This window comes from Azolla caroliniana, unplaced genomic scaffold (assembly GCF_043228905.1).
Source record: "Azolla caroliniana isolate FFs.n. ecotype wild unplaced genomic scaffold, voAzoCaro1.0.p SCAF_11, whole genome shotgun sequence".
NCBI classification, from domain to species: Eukaryota; Viridiplantae; Streptophyta; class Polypodiopsida; order Salviniales; family Salviniaceae; genus Azolla; species Azolla caroliniana.
Window position 1 is genome coordinate 21,935,777 of NW_028230446.1, and position 21,355 is coordinate 21,957,131.

At 39.1% G+C, this 21,355-nt stretch overlaps 1 protein-coding gene across 1 annotated transcript; it reads left to right on the forward strand.

The window, feature by feature from the left end:
* Positions 1–356: 356 nt before the first annotated feature.
* LOC147858548 (alpha 1,4-glycosyltransferase family protein) lies at positions 357–19,451 on the forward strand. Its single transcript, XM_087327993.1, has 5 exons — positions 357–2,609; positions 3,690–3,839; positions 3,913–4,056; positions 18,827–19,024; positions 19,189–19,451. The coding sequence occupies exons 1-5, from the start codon at positions 415–417 to the stop codon at positions 19,373–19,375; spliced, it is 2,874 nt and encodes a 957-aa protein (XP_087184119.1). The 5' UTR covers positions 357–414; the 3' UTR covers positions 19,376–19,451.
* Positions 19,452–21,355: the final 1,904 nt, after the last annotated feature.

A 21,355-nucleotide genomic window follows, 5' to 3' on the forward strand; every position in this document is an offset into this window, starting at 1 on the left:
TATCGTTGTGTTCCATTAGACGCTAAATGGTTGTTATGACATTATTTTAATAACCAACGCACTATGGATTGGTGCAATTTCTCATAGTCTCTCTCTTATACAAAAAGTTGAATGTATGGCCCATGCGAGACAAGCCCATCTTATGGATTTTCTTATCGAGCCATGTTCTAGGCGCTGTGATTTCGAACGAGAATGCCCCATGAGATGAGTGGAGTAGGCCCATGATCCATCATCCCATGGAGCATCTATGTGGGTGTCAACATCCATTAATTGCATCATCCCGAGAGGAATGTCTTTGCCCTGCCATCCTCCTGCTTCTGGGTGGGATCATGGAAAGTGTGTGCTTCTTCTAGAGAGAGAGGGAAACAAGAAGAAGAAGAAAAAGAAGAGAGAGAGAATGCAGGCAGACAAGCCATGGCGCAGCGAAGCTCATCAAGACTAACCCGTCTGAATAGACATAATTCTCCCCATTCTCAGAAACAGAAACTGACGAACGATCACAGAGCATGCATCTATGGCCTTCTCACAGTTATTCTCCTCTTCTGCACCCTCGTGATTTTCCAAGCAAAGATTGGAAACCCCCCTGTCCAGATCAAAGATTACAACAACAAATTTCATCAGTTTGGACGTCGATCTATCTCTGCCTTTCCTCAGGTAAGCTTCTCTGCTCGTCAGCTCCCTCGTCGTGATGTTGTTAACAGTAAAGAGAAGAATCATCGTCAAGTTGTGGATGGTGACGAGAATCATCATCATCAAATGATTAATGGGAAAGCGACGAATCGGCTCGATGGGGATGATCCACATAACTATGGTTTGGTTGGCAGTTCTTTACGTCAAGAAACAAAAGAGGATTTTGATCTGGTTTCATTGCAGTCATTGCAGAAGAGAAGGATCAATGATGTGAAAATAGGAAATGTATCTTCTGTTTCGGACAAGGAAGAGGAGGAGGAAGGGGAGGAAGCGGAAGAAGAAGAAGAAGAAGAAGAAAATGACGAGGATGTGGATATAGATGGTGATTTAGATGAAGAGGAGGATGTTGAGAGAAATTTAAGAAATGAAAGAATGAATGAGGATGGGAAAGAGAAAGATCGAGATCGAGATGAGGGGAAAGAAGATGACAAAGATGAGGAGAAAGAAGAAGAGGGAGAGGAAGAAGAAGAAGAAGATCAAGAAGGTAGCCTTAAGGAGCTCGAGAGAAGGCTTGTGGATGAAGAAGGCAATGATGAGAAATTCGAGCGAAGTGGTGTGGACGAAGGAGACCGTGATGAAAAATTTGGGAGAATTCTTGGGGCCGAAGGTGGTAATGATGAGAGATCTCAGAAAAGTATCGTGGACAAAGGACATGTCAAAATTGATTATGGATCAAAATCGCAGAAAACAGAACATTTGCCTTCTAGGGTCTCTGACAATGTAGATATGGTTGTCAACAGAACAGCCAAGGGGTCCATAAAGGAAGAGAGGAGCGATGAGATTCATGTAGAAATGAACTCGTTGAAGTCTCTAGAAAGACATAGACTTATAGAAATTCTTCCAAGATGGGATCCCCTGGAGGATATGGGAGGCAGAAATAAATCTAGCTATTTATCCAGTGACCCACAATTAACCACTATCAATCATGCAATACATAAGAGCAGCAGTCCCCAACGGTCTGGAATTGTATGGGATCATCTGCTGGGTGTTGCTCGAAAGGACGGTAATCGTGGGAGCTCATCAAACCAATTTATTTCTACAGTAAAAACTGGAAGCAGTGACAAAAAGTTAGATCATGTAGTTCGTAGTGGTCATATTGTTGGTAGGAATGGCAACACTTGTAGTAAATGCTCCCCAATCTTTAGCTCAGACGATGAGCCTTTAGATCAAGATATAAGGGATAAAATTTTACAGGTGACAGATATTGAAGATGCATTACTCTTGCGTGGAAATAAGCGCTTGTGGGCCGAGAAGAAACTGAGCAAAATGGATCCTAACAGGAAAGATCGGTCTATTAAAGCCCCCATCGATCCATTAAATCCTTCGAATAACCCTCTTTTGCAGGATCCTGATACATTTGCTGCCAGTGGTCTGAGTGGAAGTGACAAAGCTATATTAAAAGCCATCCGAAGAGCTCAAATTCAAAAATCCATAACTCAAGTTGGAAACGAAGATGTAAAACGTGAAAATGTTGAAACTGTTTCAACTGGAGAAAAATCAGAAACTATAGCAATTGCTGGAGGTGTAAATAATACATCATCCTTGGGAAATAGCAAAGCAGCTGAACGATCTATCCTTGAGATTTCAACTTCTCATCCTCTAAGGTCCTCTGAAGTTTTGAAAGAACATGGTCTTTCCAAAAGTGTGGATTCACCATCTGGACTTAACCCCATAAGAAGAAAATGGAGTTTCTTTCCAGGTTTAGATCCCACATTGAGTTTAACTAAGTTTATAGAGCAGTTTATGGGGAACAACTGCTCTATTAATGTTTTTATGGCTTGGACTACTCCTCCATGGAGCTACAGTGTCAGATATCAACGTGGTTTAGAAAGTCTGTTATACTTCCATCCCGAGGCATGTGTTGTAATATTCTCTGAGACAATTGGGCTCGACTTTTTCAAGAGCTTTGTGGTTGATGGGTATGCTGCTAAGTCCTCATTGATAACTGTGTGTATACCCTTTGCGCCCCATGTGCAAACTGAGCATAAGTATTTAGGATTAAATTACATAGATTATGCATTGCAAATTTTTGTTGGGAGGCTGGGGGATTATATGCTTAAAGTATATGAGGATTTATCACACGAGTAGGTCTGTTGGGAAGAGCCCTCAATTGACTACTTCCTTTCGGAATATATGTGATTGGGGGATCATTTTTATGTGTTTCTATTTCTAGATCCTCTATGAGGAAATAACCAGATCAACCTACCAGATAGGATAGGACATCGATCGTTGATGGTGAATTATGAATATTATTGCAAACTTTGCACATATACTCTTTCTTTGATTATGCAAATTGAATGCCCAATCTCAATCTCAATTTCAATCTGGTGCAATGACACTCTGCGCTGTCCCATCACTACTCATGATATGTGGCATATACATATTCATATCTTCTGGAATCTTGATCAATTGCTGATAACATAACCAATCTTTTTTAGTACACCATTTCCAATAGGAGAAGCGGACAAGGTAGCGTCCAACCACTTGTATCTTTCGTGAGCCTATGCTTTGCTCTCTGGTTATGGACTATGTCTTCGATAAGTGCAGGAACTGATATCTGTAGTATATCGTCAGAAAATCGGCAGATTGTGTGATCCGGCTGGTCTCCAATGCATCTTCTGTACTACATTTATGCATGCATTTTTGTCATGAGTCTGCTACCCATGGTTTCTTCACGTTTTTCAGAGGGTGTTTTTTGCTGCTTGCCTGTAAAACTTAATATAGTGAAACAGGTGTTTAAATAAGCAGCTAAAAGATGGGCACTGATCTGATCATTCTGTTCCCAAATATACCTCTTTAATCATTGCACTACAAGCATTGACTTATTGTAGAATATAATCTTAATACACTTATGAATAAAGAATAAAACTGTTTGCTGTTTTACCATCGTATGCTCTTTGTACTTTTGTAAAGTTTTGAGTAATTAGGAGCTTCAAATGTCAGCGATTCTTCATGGATTGAAGTATGGCTGAAAATATATTTTGCATTTTTGCTTTTAGCTTCAAGGTCGCTGTAGTACAACCAAACTTGGAGGAGTTGCTGGAGGGGACTCCGGCTGATGTTTTTGCATCTGTTTGGCTTACTTGGAGGAAGTCACAATTGTTCTACATTCATTATACTGAATTACTACGTCTTGCAGCTCTCTACAAGTGAGTTTTTCAGAGCTAAATCTCAATGAATAGCAAGATGTTTATTGGTTACTGAATACATTTTATAATCCAGGTATGGTGGAGTCTATCTGGACACGGATGTCATATTACTCAAGCCTTTGAACTTATTACAATTACATAATACCATGTGTATGGAAATGCTAAGAAATTCCAAAAAGAGGTTAAACGGCGCTGTCATGGCTTTTGATAAAGCAAGGTATTTATTATTCATATATAACAAATCTTGGTGACACTAACTTTACAATGTGGAGGTGCCAAATAAAGGATGTGATCATCCAAAGATGTCAAATGATTTGACAAGTTCATTATATACAAGTATCTTATGGGTAATGTATATATAAATATGACGGAGGAAGCCCCATTAAATGAATTTCGAGACAAGCTATGTACATCTTATGAGAAACCCACATGGGATATTGCTCATACAGTGAGAGACATTGGTTTGAATCAAGCAGATAAAACTTGTTATATATCACAATCAATCGATTGATATCTAATAAGTCTCCTTTCCATGTTGGACAATTGCTCTTTAAATGGCCCTGTTTGCAACAATGCAAGCATTCGATATCCATCTTTAGCCTTGATTTGCTCCTTAAGTGGGATACTCTCCTATTGCTAGCCATGTAGATGTTTATACTTGATTTCAAGACATTAGTGTTTTTGCTAAATACTTCCCCTAGAAACCCGCTAGCTGCAGTCTTAGAGCCAATATGTTGGCATGAAAATTATCACGCGGAAGATATTCTGAATTGCAAAGTTATTTCATCATGTATTCCTTATTTGTAGCCATGGGCTTCTCATAAGATGCACATGCCTTATCCAAATTGTGGGGCTGCATACCTTCTATTGGTAAGAGTTGACGCCTTATAATGAGAGTATGCTTTATTTGGTGCTTTTACATGGTGTTGTTAGTGCCGTCAAACATATGTGTGCTGGTGTCATGCTCCAGAAAGTAAGTAATAATGCACACAAAAGTGATCCAATCAATGGGCAATCTAAGCACAAGGGTGCCAACCAATATGCACACAATTGCATGAACACACTTTAATGCTACCAAAAATGGCAGCACAGCTCAAGAATAATTGAGACAATAACAACTGACTTCAAGATGCATCAAGTAGTCCAAAGACTTCAACCAGATAGTCTAAAAAAGGATGCCATGTCATTTCACCCTTTGCAAAAAACTTCCTGAATAGAACTGATATTACCTTGCACTGAAGTAGATGTAAATCCTGATGCCCTGACATCGACCAAGCTATTTTTAAAAGACTTCTTTTCAGCCGGCAGGCAGCTCCATGGCGATTACTTTTGGAGCGGCCACTCTTTCTATCTCTCGAAGAAGCTTATTACCACCAAGCTTGAAGGCTGGTGGCAATTTGACAACATCACGAGCAGCTCTACTGAAAGCTTCAATGCTAATTGCAAGCCAACAATGCTATCCATTCCTTCAATGGCTAAGATCCAATGACTCCTCCACAATCAACACTCAATAAATTGGCTTACTTACATATGTGTGGCCTGGGCTGTGATAACAAAGCAAAGGACAAAGTTTCCAAATTTGAAGGCGAACCCAACCACATATAATTTGAATGTCACAAAAGGCAAAATGTGCGAAGAAGGTTGACCCACCGCACACTTTGATTAGAGATGATAGCTCACATCTGCAAGACTGGATTTTTTACTCTGGAGTTCATTTCCATGTCACCCCTCATAGGTGGTGGTTTGCCTCCTATGATGACACATCATGGAAGCATGAGATTGGTTGATGACTGTGCATGTGACATTCATTTCTGCTTCAGTAATGGTACCACTTTTTTGTTAAAGATTGTAGACTACGTTCCAACCTTCACGAAGAGTTTGTGCTAATTGTGCAACTCGATGATGATGTCTCCTCAACTGGATTTCTCTCTAGCACTTGGAAAATATGCAAAAAGTCTACATTTAAGATTCATTCAATCAAAATTTATACACTTTATATTATGGTCTCCACATAAACTGAAGTGAAAAACCTCTTTGAAATCAAGAGATTTGATGGAAAAGGTTTCGAATTGTGGAAAGAGCGTATGCTGGGCATCCTCTTTCTAAGAGATTGTGAAGATGCTCTCGAGGAAAAGAAACTAGAGAGCATGGAAAATGATGCTTGGAACACTCTGAATAAGAAAGCCATTACATATATTAAAATGTCTGTTTCTAACGAGATTTTTGTAGATATAAAGGGCTTGATTACTGCCTGTCAAGTCTAGACAACTTATGAGAATACTCCCCCTGTGAATCAGGTGCATTTGATGAGAAAACTTGTTAGTATGAGGCTTGATGAGTTGAAAGGTGCAATAGATCATCTATCGTTATTCATAGGTACTCTCTCCCGACTACAAGATTTAGGATTACCAGCTTTTGATGACAAGCTCAAAGCTATCTTCTTACTTATGACTTTACTTGATTCTTGGGAAACATTAGTTGTTTCACTGTCTAATAGCCCCAACTTGACCTTCGATGGTGTGTGGGGCTCTATTCTCAATGAAGAGATCAAAAGAAAATCTAGTGGAGAAGGTAGTGGTTCAACATACAATATTAGGGGGGGATATGATAACAGGAACCCAAATGTAGGACAAAGAAATAGAAGTAAGAGTAGAGGGAAAAGAAAGCAACAAGATATCACATGCTATCAGTGTGGCCGTAAAGGTCATAAGAAACTTGATTGTAGATATTTGAAGATGGAACTAGAAAGGAAGAAGAATGTAGGAGAGAAGAAAAACAAAGATGATAAGTTTAATACAGTAGAGAAAGCTAATATGGCTTCAAATGTTATCATTGAAGACCTATCTGGTGAAGATGGTGATGTACTTTGTATTACAAGTGATGCCTTCATACATAGCTCATGTTCAAGACATGCAAATCACCAAAATAGATGTTATTGATGCTTTATTGTCATTCTTGCTATTGCTGAATTTGACTCTCGTTTAGAGCTTTGACATAAGAGATTAGGACATATGATCCACAAAGGACTTGAAGTCCTTTCTGATCTAAAAAGACTTGATGTTAAAGGATCAAAGCTGGTTTTTTGTAATGATTGGAAATTCTTATTATTCTAGTGTCTCTCGTAAACCAAATGTGCTAGATTTGGTGCATTCTGATGTATGTAGTATGCCTGTAAAATCTTTGGGCTGTGCTGCATATTTTATTTCCTTTATCGATGATTATTCTAGGAAGATTTTGGTGTACTTGATGAAAAAAAAAGGTGATGCATTTAAATCTTTTCATGCATTTGTGACTACCCAAAAAGGGACAAAACTGAAATGTCTTAGAACAGATAATGGGCGTGAGTTTACATCTGCAGAATTTAAGTCCTTTTGTGACTTACATGCTATTAAAAGAGAGCTTACAGCTCCATATAACCCTTCGCCAAATGGGGTGGCAGAAAGGTATAATAGGACATTGTGTGAGCGAGTAGCAATGGGCGCGGTTTGGTTTCTAGGCCTTGAAACCAAACCAAACCAAACCATTTATTTATATTAAAAACCAAACCAAACTGTTTAAATTTTATGAAGCCATTTAAACCAAACCGTTTATGAAAATTTTAGAACCAAACCAAACCGGTTTATCATAAATCAAAACCAAACCAAACCAATAAACCTTTAAACCTTCAAAATGTTTAAAGCTTTAAAGCTTTAAACCAAACCACATAAGCCGAAACCGCTAAATCGTGAAATTCAAAACCAAACCAAACCGAAACCGATAAGCTGCTTACCCGCTAAACCATGAAATTCAAAACCGAGCCGAACCGAAACCAAACTGAATCATAATATTTGAAACCATAGTATGAACCATACGTACCATTCGTGCATTCGTGTTCGAGAATGATTCAATCATTCGAGAATGGTAAACACCCTCGAAGAATGATAAATACCATACTTTTGGATAAATTATTTACTATAAGATAAATATTTTTTCAAGGTAAAAAATTGCAAAAAAAAAACACATTACCTTCTTAATACATAACAATATGCTTTTTTTCGTAAATTCTAATAACAAAGAAATTATAGAAATGATAGAAATTACAAAAATTACAAAACCACTACAGAAATTTCTGTACTACATAGCCCTAAAGTTTAAACAACTTTAAACCCTATTATTAACCCTAAACATACGTGAATCTCGTTGGTATGCAGAAATTAATGGCCGGGAGAAGATGTGGTCATTGACTCACTAGTGACTAGTGTGCACGATGCAAGCTCAAGGTTCAAGTAGCAGATCATTCAAGGCCTGATGGGAGAGGAAAGGAGAGTGTAGCGTTGATGTGCAGAGGAAATGGGGAAAAAGGAGAAAAAGAGGGAAAAAACAAAAAAAAGGAAAAAAAAACACGAATATTTGAATATCATTCGTGTTCGTTTTCCAACGTAGGAAAACGAATGATATAGCTGACGAACACGAATTTTACGTACTATGTTTGAAACCAAACCAAACGGTTTATTTATCTTTGAACCAATAAACTGTTAAGCGGTTCGGTTCGGTTTGAGCCGAAACCGTGCCCATTGCTATGAGTGAGTACGGTGCATGCTGTCCACAGCTAATTGTTGGAGGGTGGCAGCTCCAGACCTGCACTCTCTTTCATCTTTATTATCTCTATACTACATTCTCTTTCTTCCTAGATTCTTTTCTCTCTAGAATCTGCAATGCTTTAAATGCCTTTTGTCTCTTCCACTTTTTCCAAGATATTCCTTTTTTTTTTCCTAGTTTATTGTACATGTTTGGTAGTACAAGAGTCTCTTAACTACCAAACAACCATTCCCAATTTTGTATAAATAGGCTTATACCAGCCTCTTTTGTAAGGAGATTATTTTCTGCTGCTACTTACAAACAAGCACAACTCTTTGGCTGTGTCTCTACTCTTTGCAACCATTTTTTCTACTGCTGTCTAACAGCCTTTTCACAGCTTGGCTGTGTCTATTTTGTTCTAACTCTTCCGCTGTTGCTATTAACAGCTTTTCTCACATGGTATCAGAGCAGTGAGGTCTCCATATCCTCAAGCTGAATTTTTTTTTTGCCAAAGAGCACACAGACCTCTCTTCTTTTATCCCTCCCTCCCAACCCTATAGAGGAGGTTCTCTTAGCAGCCACCCTCCCAACCTACAAAGGAGGTTCTTTTCTTTTCTTTTCCCCTCATCTGAGCCTCACCTAGCATCTAGGGAGAAGTAGAAAGACCTTGAGCATCTACTTACAACTGCTGTAAATTGTCCAGTTGTAGCTCAAGAGGAAGATATCCATGGCCTCACATGCCACGATTGTTTCATCAACCATTCCCCAACTCCCCAAAGAGTCCATCTTGGATGGGAACAATTACTTGGATTGGGAGCTACAAATAAAGACCTTGTTACAATACCATCATTTATGGAATGTAGTGAATGGTAGTGACAAGAAACCACCAGTAACTTCATCCTCTTCAACCAAATCAGTTGTTGGCTCATCTAACGCTGAGATTGAAGCGTGGCTGGATAAGAATTCTCGTGCCCATGCTTTCCTCATGTTTAATATTAAACCGAGCATCGCTCATCAATTTCAAGATACAAATGAAGAGACAGCCAATGAACTATGGACATCCATGAAAAAGAGGTACCATCGAGCTAATCATGCTCAAATGATAGCTATTAAGAACCAACTAGCTAATCTCAAGATTCATCAAATTACGCAATTTGTTACTCTCCAAAAGGAACTAGTTTCTTTGGGAAGCAAGTCAACTGAAGTTGAGTTTGTGCATCGTCTAATGATAAAGTTGCCCGAGTCATTCTCAGCATTTTGTGACACAATTTCTCTTCTTCCCAACACACCTGATATGAATACATTTCTTGGTATGCTACAAGATAGGGCAACAAGAAAGAAAAGTGCTCAAACTTCCAATGAGACGCTTCTACATGCGACAAGTAAAGGCAAGTGGAAGCAAAATGGTAACTCCTACAACAAACCCAATCCAAGACCGCCAAACAACCCAGCTTACAAGGAGCTCACTTGTCATTATTGTGGCTACAAAGGTCACATTCAGCCGGATTGTCGGAAAAAGAAAAGGGACAATGCTAAGAACTCTTCTTCTACCGAAAATCAACCTACACCGAAATCCAACTCAGCCCACTCAGCCAAAGAAACAGTTTTCCTTGGCATTGAGGAACATACTTCACATTTGGCTGGACCAACTACCTCAACCATGGATGAGTGGTTAGTAGACAGTGGTGCTACTTCACACATGACCTATGACAAATCCATTTTGCATGATGTGAAACCTAGCTCCTCCCAAATCTCCATAGGAGATGCCTCAAGCATTAAGGCTTCATGTGTGGGTAATGTGTTTCTTAACAATTCTTCAAATGAAGAACTTGTCATTCTTCAAGATGTGCTACATGTGCCTCGCATCTCTGCCAACCTACTTTCAGTCTACCAAATCACCAAGCAAGGTTATGGAGTCTACTTTGATAGCTTAGTTTTGGAAGTCATTGACGCCAACGACCTACAAATTGTAGCTAGTGGCACACAAGAAGGGGGTTTATACCGTCTGAAAAGTTCCCATAGCCCCTTGGAAAACTCCAAATCTCATCTTCTTCATCTTCTTCAAGGCTCTCATGCCTTGGTGGCACAAGAAGATCCCACGTTGTGGCATGCTAGGTTTGGTCATCTCAACTATGATTCTCTTCAAAAGCTCTCCTCCTCCCAACTAGTTGAGGGTCTTCCTATTTTCAAATCTCCCAATACCCCATGTGTTGCTTGTCTTCATGGCAAGCAACATCGAGAGCCTTTCCCGCATGAAGCCACTCACCGAGCAACATCTATCTTGGAGTTAGTGCACATGGATCTTTGTGGTCCCATGAAAACCACTACTCTTGGTTATGCACGCTACTTCATGCTTATAATTGATGACTTCTCCCGCAAGGTTTGGGTTTATTTTCTTGTAGAAAAATCCCAAGCCTTCGCAAAATTTCAAGAATGGGTAGCTCTCGTGGAGAACGAGACATTGAAGAAAGTTCGAAAGATCAGGTCGGACAATGGTGGAGAGTTTATCTCCAAAGCTTTCCACCATTTCTGCTCTCAACGAGGCATTGCTCGCCAATTTTCTACACCCAATACTCCTCAACAAAATGGGAGTCGTGGAAAGCAAGAACCGGACAGTCCAAGAGATGGCTCGTACGATGCTATCTCAATCTGATCTTCCTCTCTCATTTTGGGGTGAAGCTGTCAACACAGCAGTCTACATCATCAACTGCTGCCCAACAAAAGCAGTTGTTGGAATGACGCCTGCAGAAGCATTTACAGGTGTAAAGCCCTCAGTATCTCATTTTAAAGTCTTTGGTTGTGATGCTTATGTTCACATTTCAGATCATAAAAGGACGAAATTTGAGTACAAAATCAAGAAATGCAAATTTCTTGGTTACAGCACACAATCTAAAGCATACAGGTTATGGGATTTAGAGTCAAAGTGCCTAGTCATCTCTAGGGATGTTCATTATGTCGAGTCTCAGCTGGATGATTCTAGGATTTCACCTGAGTTCATGGTTGAAATCCCAGCTCCTCCGGAATCTCCTATTTTAGACGAAGATGTCTCATCTTCAAGGCCCCCATCTCCTCCTACTCAATCTCTAACTTCGCCAACAATTCAATCCTCTCCCTCAACTCCACTTGTTTCCCCTCCCTCTACAAACCATCTTCCACCACTTCCCAAGTGGCTTCAAGCCACCATTCGTGATTCTCATCTCTCCGATGCTGAACTTCATGAGTATACATCTGGTTCTTGAACACGTAAGTCACAACGGCCTCTTCACTCATGCAATTTTGCCTTATTGTGCCCTGTTGTGCAATCAAAAGAACCCACAACAGCAAAAGAGGCCCTTGTTCTTCCAAAGTGGAAAGTAGCAATGGAAGTTGAACTTGATTCCATTGAGCGGAATCATATATGGAGCTGGTCCCACAGCCTCCACAACGACAAGTCATTGGACTGAAATGGATTTTCAAGACCAAATACCATGTTGATGGTACTTTGGATAAGCACAAGGCACGTTTAGTGGCAAAAGGCTACTCACAAGTCAAAGGAGTGGATTACGAGGAAACTTTTGCTCCAACAGCAAGGTACACCTCTATCCGATGTGCGCTTGCACTTGCTGCTCACAACAAATGGCCCATTTTTCAAATGGATGTCAAGTCGGCCTTCCTTAATGGTGAATTGAAAGAGGAGGTTTATGTTGAACAGCTTCCAGGTTTCGAGATTTTAGAGCAGAAAAACATGGTCTACAGGTTACACAAAGCCTTGTATGGCTTAAAGCAAGCTCCCAAAGCGTGGCATGACAAAATTGATAGCTTCTTTCTCGCTCTTGGGTTTCAAAACTGTAATGCTGACAAGAATCTCTATGTTTTTTCCCAAGATAATTTGCTTTCCTTGATCATATTATATGTTGACGACCTTCTAATTACATGGTCTCTTGCATATAAAATCGAGGAGGTCCGCGTTGACCTCAAAACAACCTTTGAAATGACTGATCTAGGACTTCTCCATTATTTCATAGGTATGGAGGTCTATCAATCACATGGTGGTATCTTTCTCAGCCAACATAGGTATCTCAGGCAGCTCCTTGAGACCTATAGCATGTCAAATTGCAAGCCACTCTCCTGTCCAATGGATCCAAACTCAAAGCTATCTCATGAAGACAATTCTCCCATATTTGAGGATATCACGAAATATAGAAGGTTAATTGGGTCCCTTCTTCACTTAACTTATACCAGGCTTGATTTGTCCTATAGCGTGAGTATTCTCAGCCAATTCTCAACTGCTCCAAGACAAAGTCATTGGCAAGTAGTTATTCGAGTTCTTCGGTATTTGGCCAACACACTCGACTAAGGTCTGTCTTTTAGAAGCGGCATTGAGCTTGTTGGCTACTCAGATGCTGATTGGGTAGGTGATATTGATTCTAGAAGGTCCACATCTGGCTATTGTTTTATGTTAGGTTCAGGTTTGATTTCTTGGAAATCAAAGAAGCAAAACTCAGTTTCTACTTCATCGACGGAAGTTGAATACCGTGCCTACTTGGATACTTGTTGTGAGTTGCTATGGTTAATGCAATTGTTTTCTCACATTCGTGTTTTGCAAAACTCTCCTATTGTAGTTTTCACCGACAGCCAAAATGCCCGTGCCTTGGCACATAGCTCAGCATTTCATGGTAGAACAAAACACATCGAAGTGCACTACCATTTTGTTCGTGAATTAGTAAAATCACAAGTCATCAACTTGGCATATTGCCCTACTCAAGAAAATGTGGCTGATTTATTTACTAAGCCGCTTCCAAGGCAAGCCATTGATCAGCTCCTCGATCGACTCAATGTTGGACCGCCGTTCTGGAGCTAAGAGGAGGTGTTGGAGGGTGGCAGCTCCAGACCTGCACTCTCTTTCATCTTTATTATCTCTGTACTACATTCTCTCTCTTCCCAGATTCTTTTCTCTCTAGAATCTGCAACTATTTAAATGCCTTCTCTCTCTAGAATCTGCAATGCTTTAAATGCCTTTTGTCTCTTCCACTTTTTCCAAGATATGCCCTTTTTTCTTATTCCTAGTTTATTGTACCTGTTTGGTAGTACAAGAGTCTCTTAACTACCAAACAACCATTCCCAATTTTGTATAAATAGGCTTATACCAGCCTCTTTTGTAAGGAGATTATTTTCTGCTGCTACTTACAAACAAGCACAACTCTTTGGCTGTGTCTCTACGCTTTGCAACCATTTTTTCTACTGCTGTTTAACAGCCTTCTCACAGCTTGGCTGTGTCTATTTTGTTCTAACTCTTCCGCTGCTGCTCTTAACAGCTTTTCTCACACTAATCTCCTTCATGAATTTTGGGGAGAAGCATTAAAAACCACGGTTCATATATGTAATCGTTCTCCCAACAAGTCCTTAAAGGATGGAATCCCTAAGGATGTTTGGTCTGGCAAACCAGCCTCATATGACCATTTACGAATTTTCGGTTGTGATGCATTTGTACACATTAGAAGTGAGCTGAGAAACAAGCTCGATGCTTAGTCTACTATGGGCATTTTTATGGGCTATGGTGATGAAGGTGAAATGGGCTATAGGATTTGGTTACCTCAGTCCAGACAAATTGTATGCAGCCGGGATGTTCTTTTTAATGAAGAAAAATTGTGGAAAAATGCTTGTTCCTTTGTTGGGAACTCTAAGAGCGTTACATTTCAAGAATTACAGCCATCCACAAAATCTAAAAATAAACCTCATGATGCTATACCAAATGTTGAATATGATGATCAACCGGTTATCCTTGAGCTAGAAGAAGTTTGACAGCAAAGAGATGCTCATGAAGGTGTTGGACAATGAGATGAAGGTACTAAACAACACAATATAGATGTTGAACATGCTAGACATGGTTTGCAACAGCCAGAAAGTGCTGAAACTGATTTCCCTCCAGATTTAGAACCAATCCCAAAAAATACTGATCATTGGTTATGTAGGTCTAATCGTTTAAGGAGGTAGGTTCATAGATAGGACCCCTCTTTGCATTATGGCATGCTGTCAAATGAGGGTGAACCTCTTACTTATAAGGAGGCAATGTCATGTGAACTTAGCATTAAGTGGGAGCTTGCAATGCAAGAAGAAATAAAATCTTTGTGTGCAAATGATACTTGGGATCTTGTGTCCTTACCTGAAGGAAGGAAAGCTCTTCCGAATAAGTGGGTTTATAAAGTAAAGAAAATTGAAGGGAAACCAAAATACAAGGCAAGATTAGTTGCCAAGGGTAGGAAGGTATTGACTTTGTAGGGGTCTTCTCTTCTGTTGTGAAGATGACCACACTTTGTGTGCTATTTGCTCTCATTGCAATGCTTAACCTGGCGTTGTACTAAATGGATGTAAAGATTGCTTTTTTGCATGGTGATATTGATGAAGACATCTACATGAAACAAACTGAGGGTTTTGTAGTTCCTAACAAGGAGCATTTGGTATGCAAACTAAAACATAGTCTGTATGGCCTAAAACAAGCACCACGACAGTGGTATAAGAAGTTTGATACTTTTATGTTTTCTCAAGGCGTTGATCATAGCTATGTAGATCATTGTTTATACACGAAAAAGGATATCGATGACAGTCCCATCCTACTTGTTCTATATGTGGATGATATGTTGCTAGCTGGGAAAAGAAATACTAGTCTTGATGCTCTAAAAGATCAACTGAAATTGGTCTTCTCTATGAAAGATTTGGGAAGTGCGGAGCATATTTTGGGCATGAGAATCAGTAGAAACAGAAAGGACAAATTGTTGTTTTTGTCATAAGAAAAGTACATTGAAAAAGGGCTTAACAGATTTAATATGGCAGAAGCAAAGTCCCTTGGAGTTCCTTTACCTTCATATCTTAAACTTAGCAAGGGTGATTGTCCAAAGGATGAGATGGAAGTCACTACTATGAAGGGAATTCCTTATGCATCAGCATGTGGTTCTCTAATGTATGCTATGGTAGCTACTCGTCCAGATATTGCTTATGCAGTGGGAGTTGTCAGTTACTATATGTCTAATTGCGGCAAAGCACATTGGGAGGCTGTCAAGTGTGTTTTCAGGTATCTTAAAGGTACACAGAGGAAATGTTTATGCTATGGGAAGGGTGCATTAAGTTTGCAGGGATGTTGTGATGCAGACATGGCAGGTGACTTGGATACGGGCAAGTGTACTAGCGGGTATATATCTACAGTTGCTGGTGGAACAATGTCTTGGTGCTCCAAATTGCAAAAGATTGTAGCACTTAGTACTACTGAAGCTGAATATATTTCAGCTACAGAAGCTTCAAAGGAAGCTATATGGCTCAGCAGACTTGCTGAAGATCTTGGCATGTCTGTTAGTACTCCTGTGTTAGGATGTGATAGCCAGAGTGTTGTGTATCTAGCTAAGAATGCCATGTTTCATTCGCGCCCCAAACACATTGATGAGGATGGATAAAGGCTGAATGCTGAGGCACATATAAAGCCTGTTAATGCTTATTATACTTTACCTCCATTAAGGAGATCTGCTCATGTTTCTCATGATAGATATAAAGATTGTGGAGAGACCTCTTGTTATGAAGAAGCTATGATGCATGAGGATAACAAGGGGGAGTATGCCATGCAATCTGAGATGGATGCAAAACATGGGATTTGATTAGTTTTCCTAAAGATAGCATTATCATATGAATGGATTAATAAGATGAAGCTCACTCCGGATGATGAGAAGCAAAAGTGGTAAAATGGAACCTGTAGTTGTTAAAGGGTTCAAGCATATCAAGGGGCTGGTTTTGATGAGATTATCTCCCTGTTGTGAAGGTGATTACTTTGCAATGTGTTCTTGACACTGACAATGGAATGCAAAGGCCAAATACATCAGGTAAGGTAGCATCTCGTTATATGGGCCCCTAAGGACAAGCATGTGGAACTTGTCAAAGTACGCAGATATATAATAACCCTGTAGATCTTCTCAGGAAGAGTATACCACCAAAGGTTTCCATGTCTACATCAGCTTATGAGCATTGAATGAGACACTATGATCTTACAGATTGGTGCACTAATAGTTGTAGATATTGTATTCTCCCTTTGGAGGCATATGAGCCTTTAAAAGCTAATAAGCCATGTCAAGCTAGGTTGCCTGAGTGTGGACAACCTTGTGCCGATATATCATGAAAACCTTAAGCAATAAGGTGTAGTCTTACACCACCATGCTATAGCTAGTTGTCAGTGACATTTATTGAAGTAAAGCAACATTTGTCATTGGCTGAAATATCTTGACTCATGTGACAGTGGGACAAAAGATCCATGACCGACATGTTTCCTCCACCAGACAAAGGTGAACCCGACATTCTCATGCAATGCAACAGCCATCACAACATTCCAGTGAACCCAACATTCTCGTGCAACGTAGCCATCACAACATTCTGATGAATCCAACATGAAGATCGTGGGATGGACATGGAGAGTCTGCAGGTTTGAGGTAGCGAAAGGAGTCCATGGGGAACTGAGTCTCTCAGATGGGAGGAGACAGGGAAGGGGCCAAGAAGGAGAGCCCCAAATATAGGAGAATGGAGAGCATGTGCCACTTGAGCACAATTCAAAGATAGGAGATTTAGAACAATAGTATGTAATGCATGAGTGTTGCACACCCTGCTTTAGAGAACTAAGGTTTGGAGAGGCATTTTTTCAGCAACCTTGCTTAATGAAATATATGATGTTGAGGGTAATGATATTAATGGCCAGAGGGGGCAATATGACCAATCAGACCAACACTGCAATAAATATAAAAGAAAATTATATGCCACCATTTAGGAATTAACAGCACAATTCTGTATCCTGGAATGCATCTAGAGACTGGAAGAAGGGCAGACAGTTTTATGCTCTACAATGTGTTTACTTTGTAGAAACGTTCATGATGAAGGAGGTTCTAAATGATTTATTCGAGTAAAGCCAATTCCATTGAAAGTAAGATAATGGCCCATTATCACCTTCCCAAGGCCACAGAGTTTTATGCCCTACAATGTATTTACTTTGTAGAAACATTCATGATGAATGAGGTACTAAATGTTTTATTTGAGTAAAGCCAATCCCATTGAAAGTAAGATAATGCCCCATAATCACCTTCCCAAGGCCACATGAGAAATTTCCTTCATCCAGCTGGATCCGAGGCATCTGAAAATGGTTCCCAATATGACATGTAGGAATGGTTGGCAAGATGACATGCACATACAGGAAAAACTAGGAACATGAGATTGTGTCTCCATGATTTACTCTTCCACATTGAAAGTCAACTAATACTCACATGCTCATGCACATTGAAAATGGGAACTAGTGGGCATAAAAATAGCATGTGGGCAATGTATCCTCAATGTTCTAGAAACAGAAGAAAATGTCAATTTGGAAAACCTTGCATATGACAACATCAGGCGTGATTATCAAGAATTCCTACAAGGTTCTTTACCTAGCAAAACTCCTACCAAGGATGGAGCCATCGCCATCGCCACTAGGAATACACTTGGCTTGTTTATTCAACCACAACCATACTCATGGGAAATCCAAACAGTGAAATCAGGAAATGAGAATAGTTTTTTTACTTATCTTTTTGGCCTACCATTTAAAAAGTCCTCAACGAACGTACACACTTAGCGAGAGTGCTTTATAAAGATTGTTGGTCCTAACAAAAGGCATGGATCATTTTGGATGACGATTTCACCCTGCATTGTATTTATAGCCAGTAGTGGGAATCAAACCTGCATCATCAGCTTGGAAGTCTAAGAGGTATAGGTTGATGCCAATTTATTATCCTATGGATGTTATAACATATATTGGTGCATCGCTCTCAATATTTCTCTCATCTAAGCTTCCACCATTGCTAAGTCAAACTAGGCCAGAGCGTCCCCTTTCAGTCAGAAATGCTGAAGAGATCACTAAAAAGCACCTTATAGACTCTTCTCTTGGACAGACCCATTGCTGACTATGTTAGGATGCTCTTTGCTTGTTGCCACAAAACCAAACTCATGGAAGATCCCAGCTATGAAATTAGGAAACAAGCTTAGTATTTCATTTCAACTTTTTCTTTTTCTTTTTTGTCTACTATCATTTTATAATCCCAAACCTACTCAGTTGGGTAGAATATTGGTTCCCGTCCCTAAACCCTAATCTTTTCATTCCAATGGTAACAGTACTACACACCAAGCTTTGTTTATATGGTATCATCAACGTATAAGGATTGGTTCCAGTCCCTAAACCCTAATCTTTTCATTCCAATGGTACAGTGCTACACAGCGAGCTCAACGTATAAGAATGGTGATTGTATCATGCCTCATCTATTGTGAAACATGATGTTTTAAGTATGTGGAATATTAAACTTGAAATCTTCAAACTAAGTCCAGATCTCCTTTCTAGACTTTGCGGGAAGCACATTTCATGCATTTCTTTATTCTGAATCATGTTATGTTGTATGCAGTCCCTTCTTGTTAGAGTGTATTGCGGAATTCGCAGCTACATATGATGATGAGCTTCTAGATTTCAATGGTGCGGAGCTGTTGACACGTGTTGCCAATGCAACTAGAGTTGGTAATGAGGAGAGCACACGACAAATCAGAGAATTGTATACCAAGTCCCCTGAATGTTTCTTCCCTTTGAGTTCTGAAAACATTACAAGGTATGGTTAGTTTAGTTTGTCAATTGAAAAGAAAACAATCATAAGAGACTCAAATAGGTATTTGTTCAATATGTTCAGCTCTGCTAGGTTTGTACAATACGTTAAAAGAATATTTGAATTTATGAATAACCTTTTTTATAAAGTGGTGTATTTTGATGTGACAGATACTTTGCAGCACCAGTTAATGAACAGCAGCAACTGGAAACTGATCAGTCTTTTCAACTGATCGTGAACCACTCGCTCACATTTCATTTTTGGAACCAAAAAACCAAAAGTATTGTTCCCCAAGTTGGCAGCCTTGTAGAAAGAATTATGAATTACCATTGCATTAGATGTCATGAATACCTCTAGTTAGTCCAAGCATGGCTCAGCCAGCACTCATAAATCTCATATATTATTATTTAATCAATTTTTGGTGGTAGTGTCCTTTCTTGTGCAGGCATTTTGGGATCTATGGATAGGTACCAACCAATGATGAAGAATTATGATGGAAATGTTCACAATCTAGGAATAGTATTATAAATTGGTTTCACCGCTAGGCTAGGAATGAAATGCTTCACCATTATTTGCCACATTTAAATATCCACCCTTACTTAATTCCAATGGTGGTTTTATTATGATTTGGAATGCCATAGTACTTGCGTCAAATAGTTGTTTTGTGGAATATTTTAGACCATGTATGGGGCTTTTTTGGAAGTAGTAAGTTCACCCCCATGTTCAGTAAATACAAAATATAGATAGACTTGACATCATGAAGACATTTTTGTTATATGCAACCTTGTCTATGTCTACCTTTTTATTGATGAAAACATACAAAAATTGAGTAGTGTCTTCTTCATTGTAAGTGAGCATAGAAATTGCAAATAGTGGGAACATTGCAAGACTCATTGCTTTGAGTTAATAGTTGGAACTTTACTCCGGTCCAACTTGCAACTTGGAAAGGTCACAATAGAGGTGGATATTGAATGCATAGGTAATGTGATTATATAGATGGTGAGTACAAACTTAGTTTGAAGGTATGGTTTGAGGTGGATGTTCAATGTGTGTATAATTTTGTGATTGATGTGTGTAAAAAGAACAATACAATGTGTGACTATTCCCAATGTGTTGTGATTCACTTATTAAAGAGTTCACAATATTTAATACAAGGCTAGGTCAGTTTAGCCCAATAATAGCTGAGAATGAATGGCATAAAACCAAGGAGAAGGAAGGGAACAAGTTATGCTACATTATGAAGAGTGTTAAAATAGTTCACTTTCTCAACTATTATGAAGAGTAAAAAGAGTAAGGTGGTTGTTGATCTTTTTTTATGTCTCTTTCTCAATCCTCAAGTCTTCATTGCCAAGGCTTTGATACTTTTCCTAACGTATTTCAAAATCCTCCTTTTCACTCTTTATTGTTTCCTTATTGTGGTGGTCTTTTCTTTTTCTTTTTGGAAAAAAAAACTCTTTCCATTAGGTATAAAATTTTACAGATGAGAGTGTAGGGACATGACAATTCCATCTTATGTGGATGCCCACCACTAACTTGAGAAATGGAGAGGATGACCATTGTTGGATGAAAGCTAATCGTTGTCTTTCAACTTCATTGGATCTGCCCTTGAGGCCATCATATTGGCTCTTTAGAGTGGCTACAACTTCACTCCATATCTCTTGCATTAACATAACAGTTGCCTCATGGGCGGTTTGAGCGGCTAAAATGTGGCGTTTATATTTAAGATATTGCTCAAATTCTACATTACTATACTTGGACATTGTACCTTTTTTGGCACATTCATTGTATTGATCCATGTTTCCATACTTCTTATCATGGGCAAGGCACATTCTTCAATAAAATCACTCACATTAAATGTTAGACTATGGACGTTATTTGGGAGAAATCAATATTGTTTATGCGACAATTTACTATTGAAATCAATTCTCACACGCTTGTATGATTACAAAGGTAATACATGCATCTAGGGAGAATAATTTCTCTTGCATCTCTTTAGTGACACATTAGTATGGTCAAAGTTCAGGTTTCCATTTAATTTAAGCTCCATATGTTGTCCCCAACTTGATTCTCTTATTTTAGACATGCATTTCCTACAATTTAGATTCTCATCCATAAAACAACACATCATAGTTGTAGTAGTGTTGCCTACAATATTGAAGTAGTTCATAGACTCAATTCCTTGTGCAACTGAGAAATTCTTATCCGTTATAATGAATAACTCATGTGAAGTTGAATAAATATTACAAATACATTAGCAAATTTATGTGGAAGATTTTTCAGTTTGTAAATCAATTCTAACAAAAAAGTGCAATTCAAGGACATTGCTACTCATTGAAC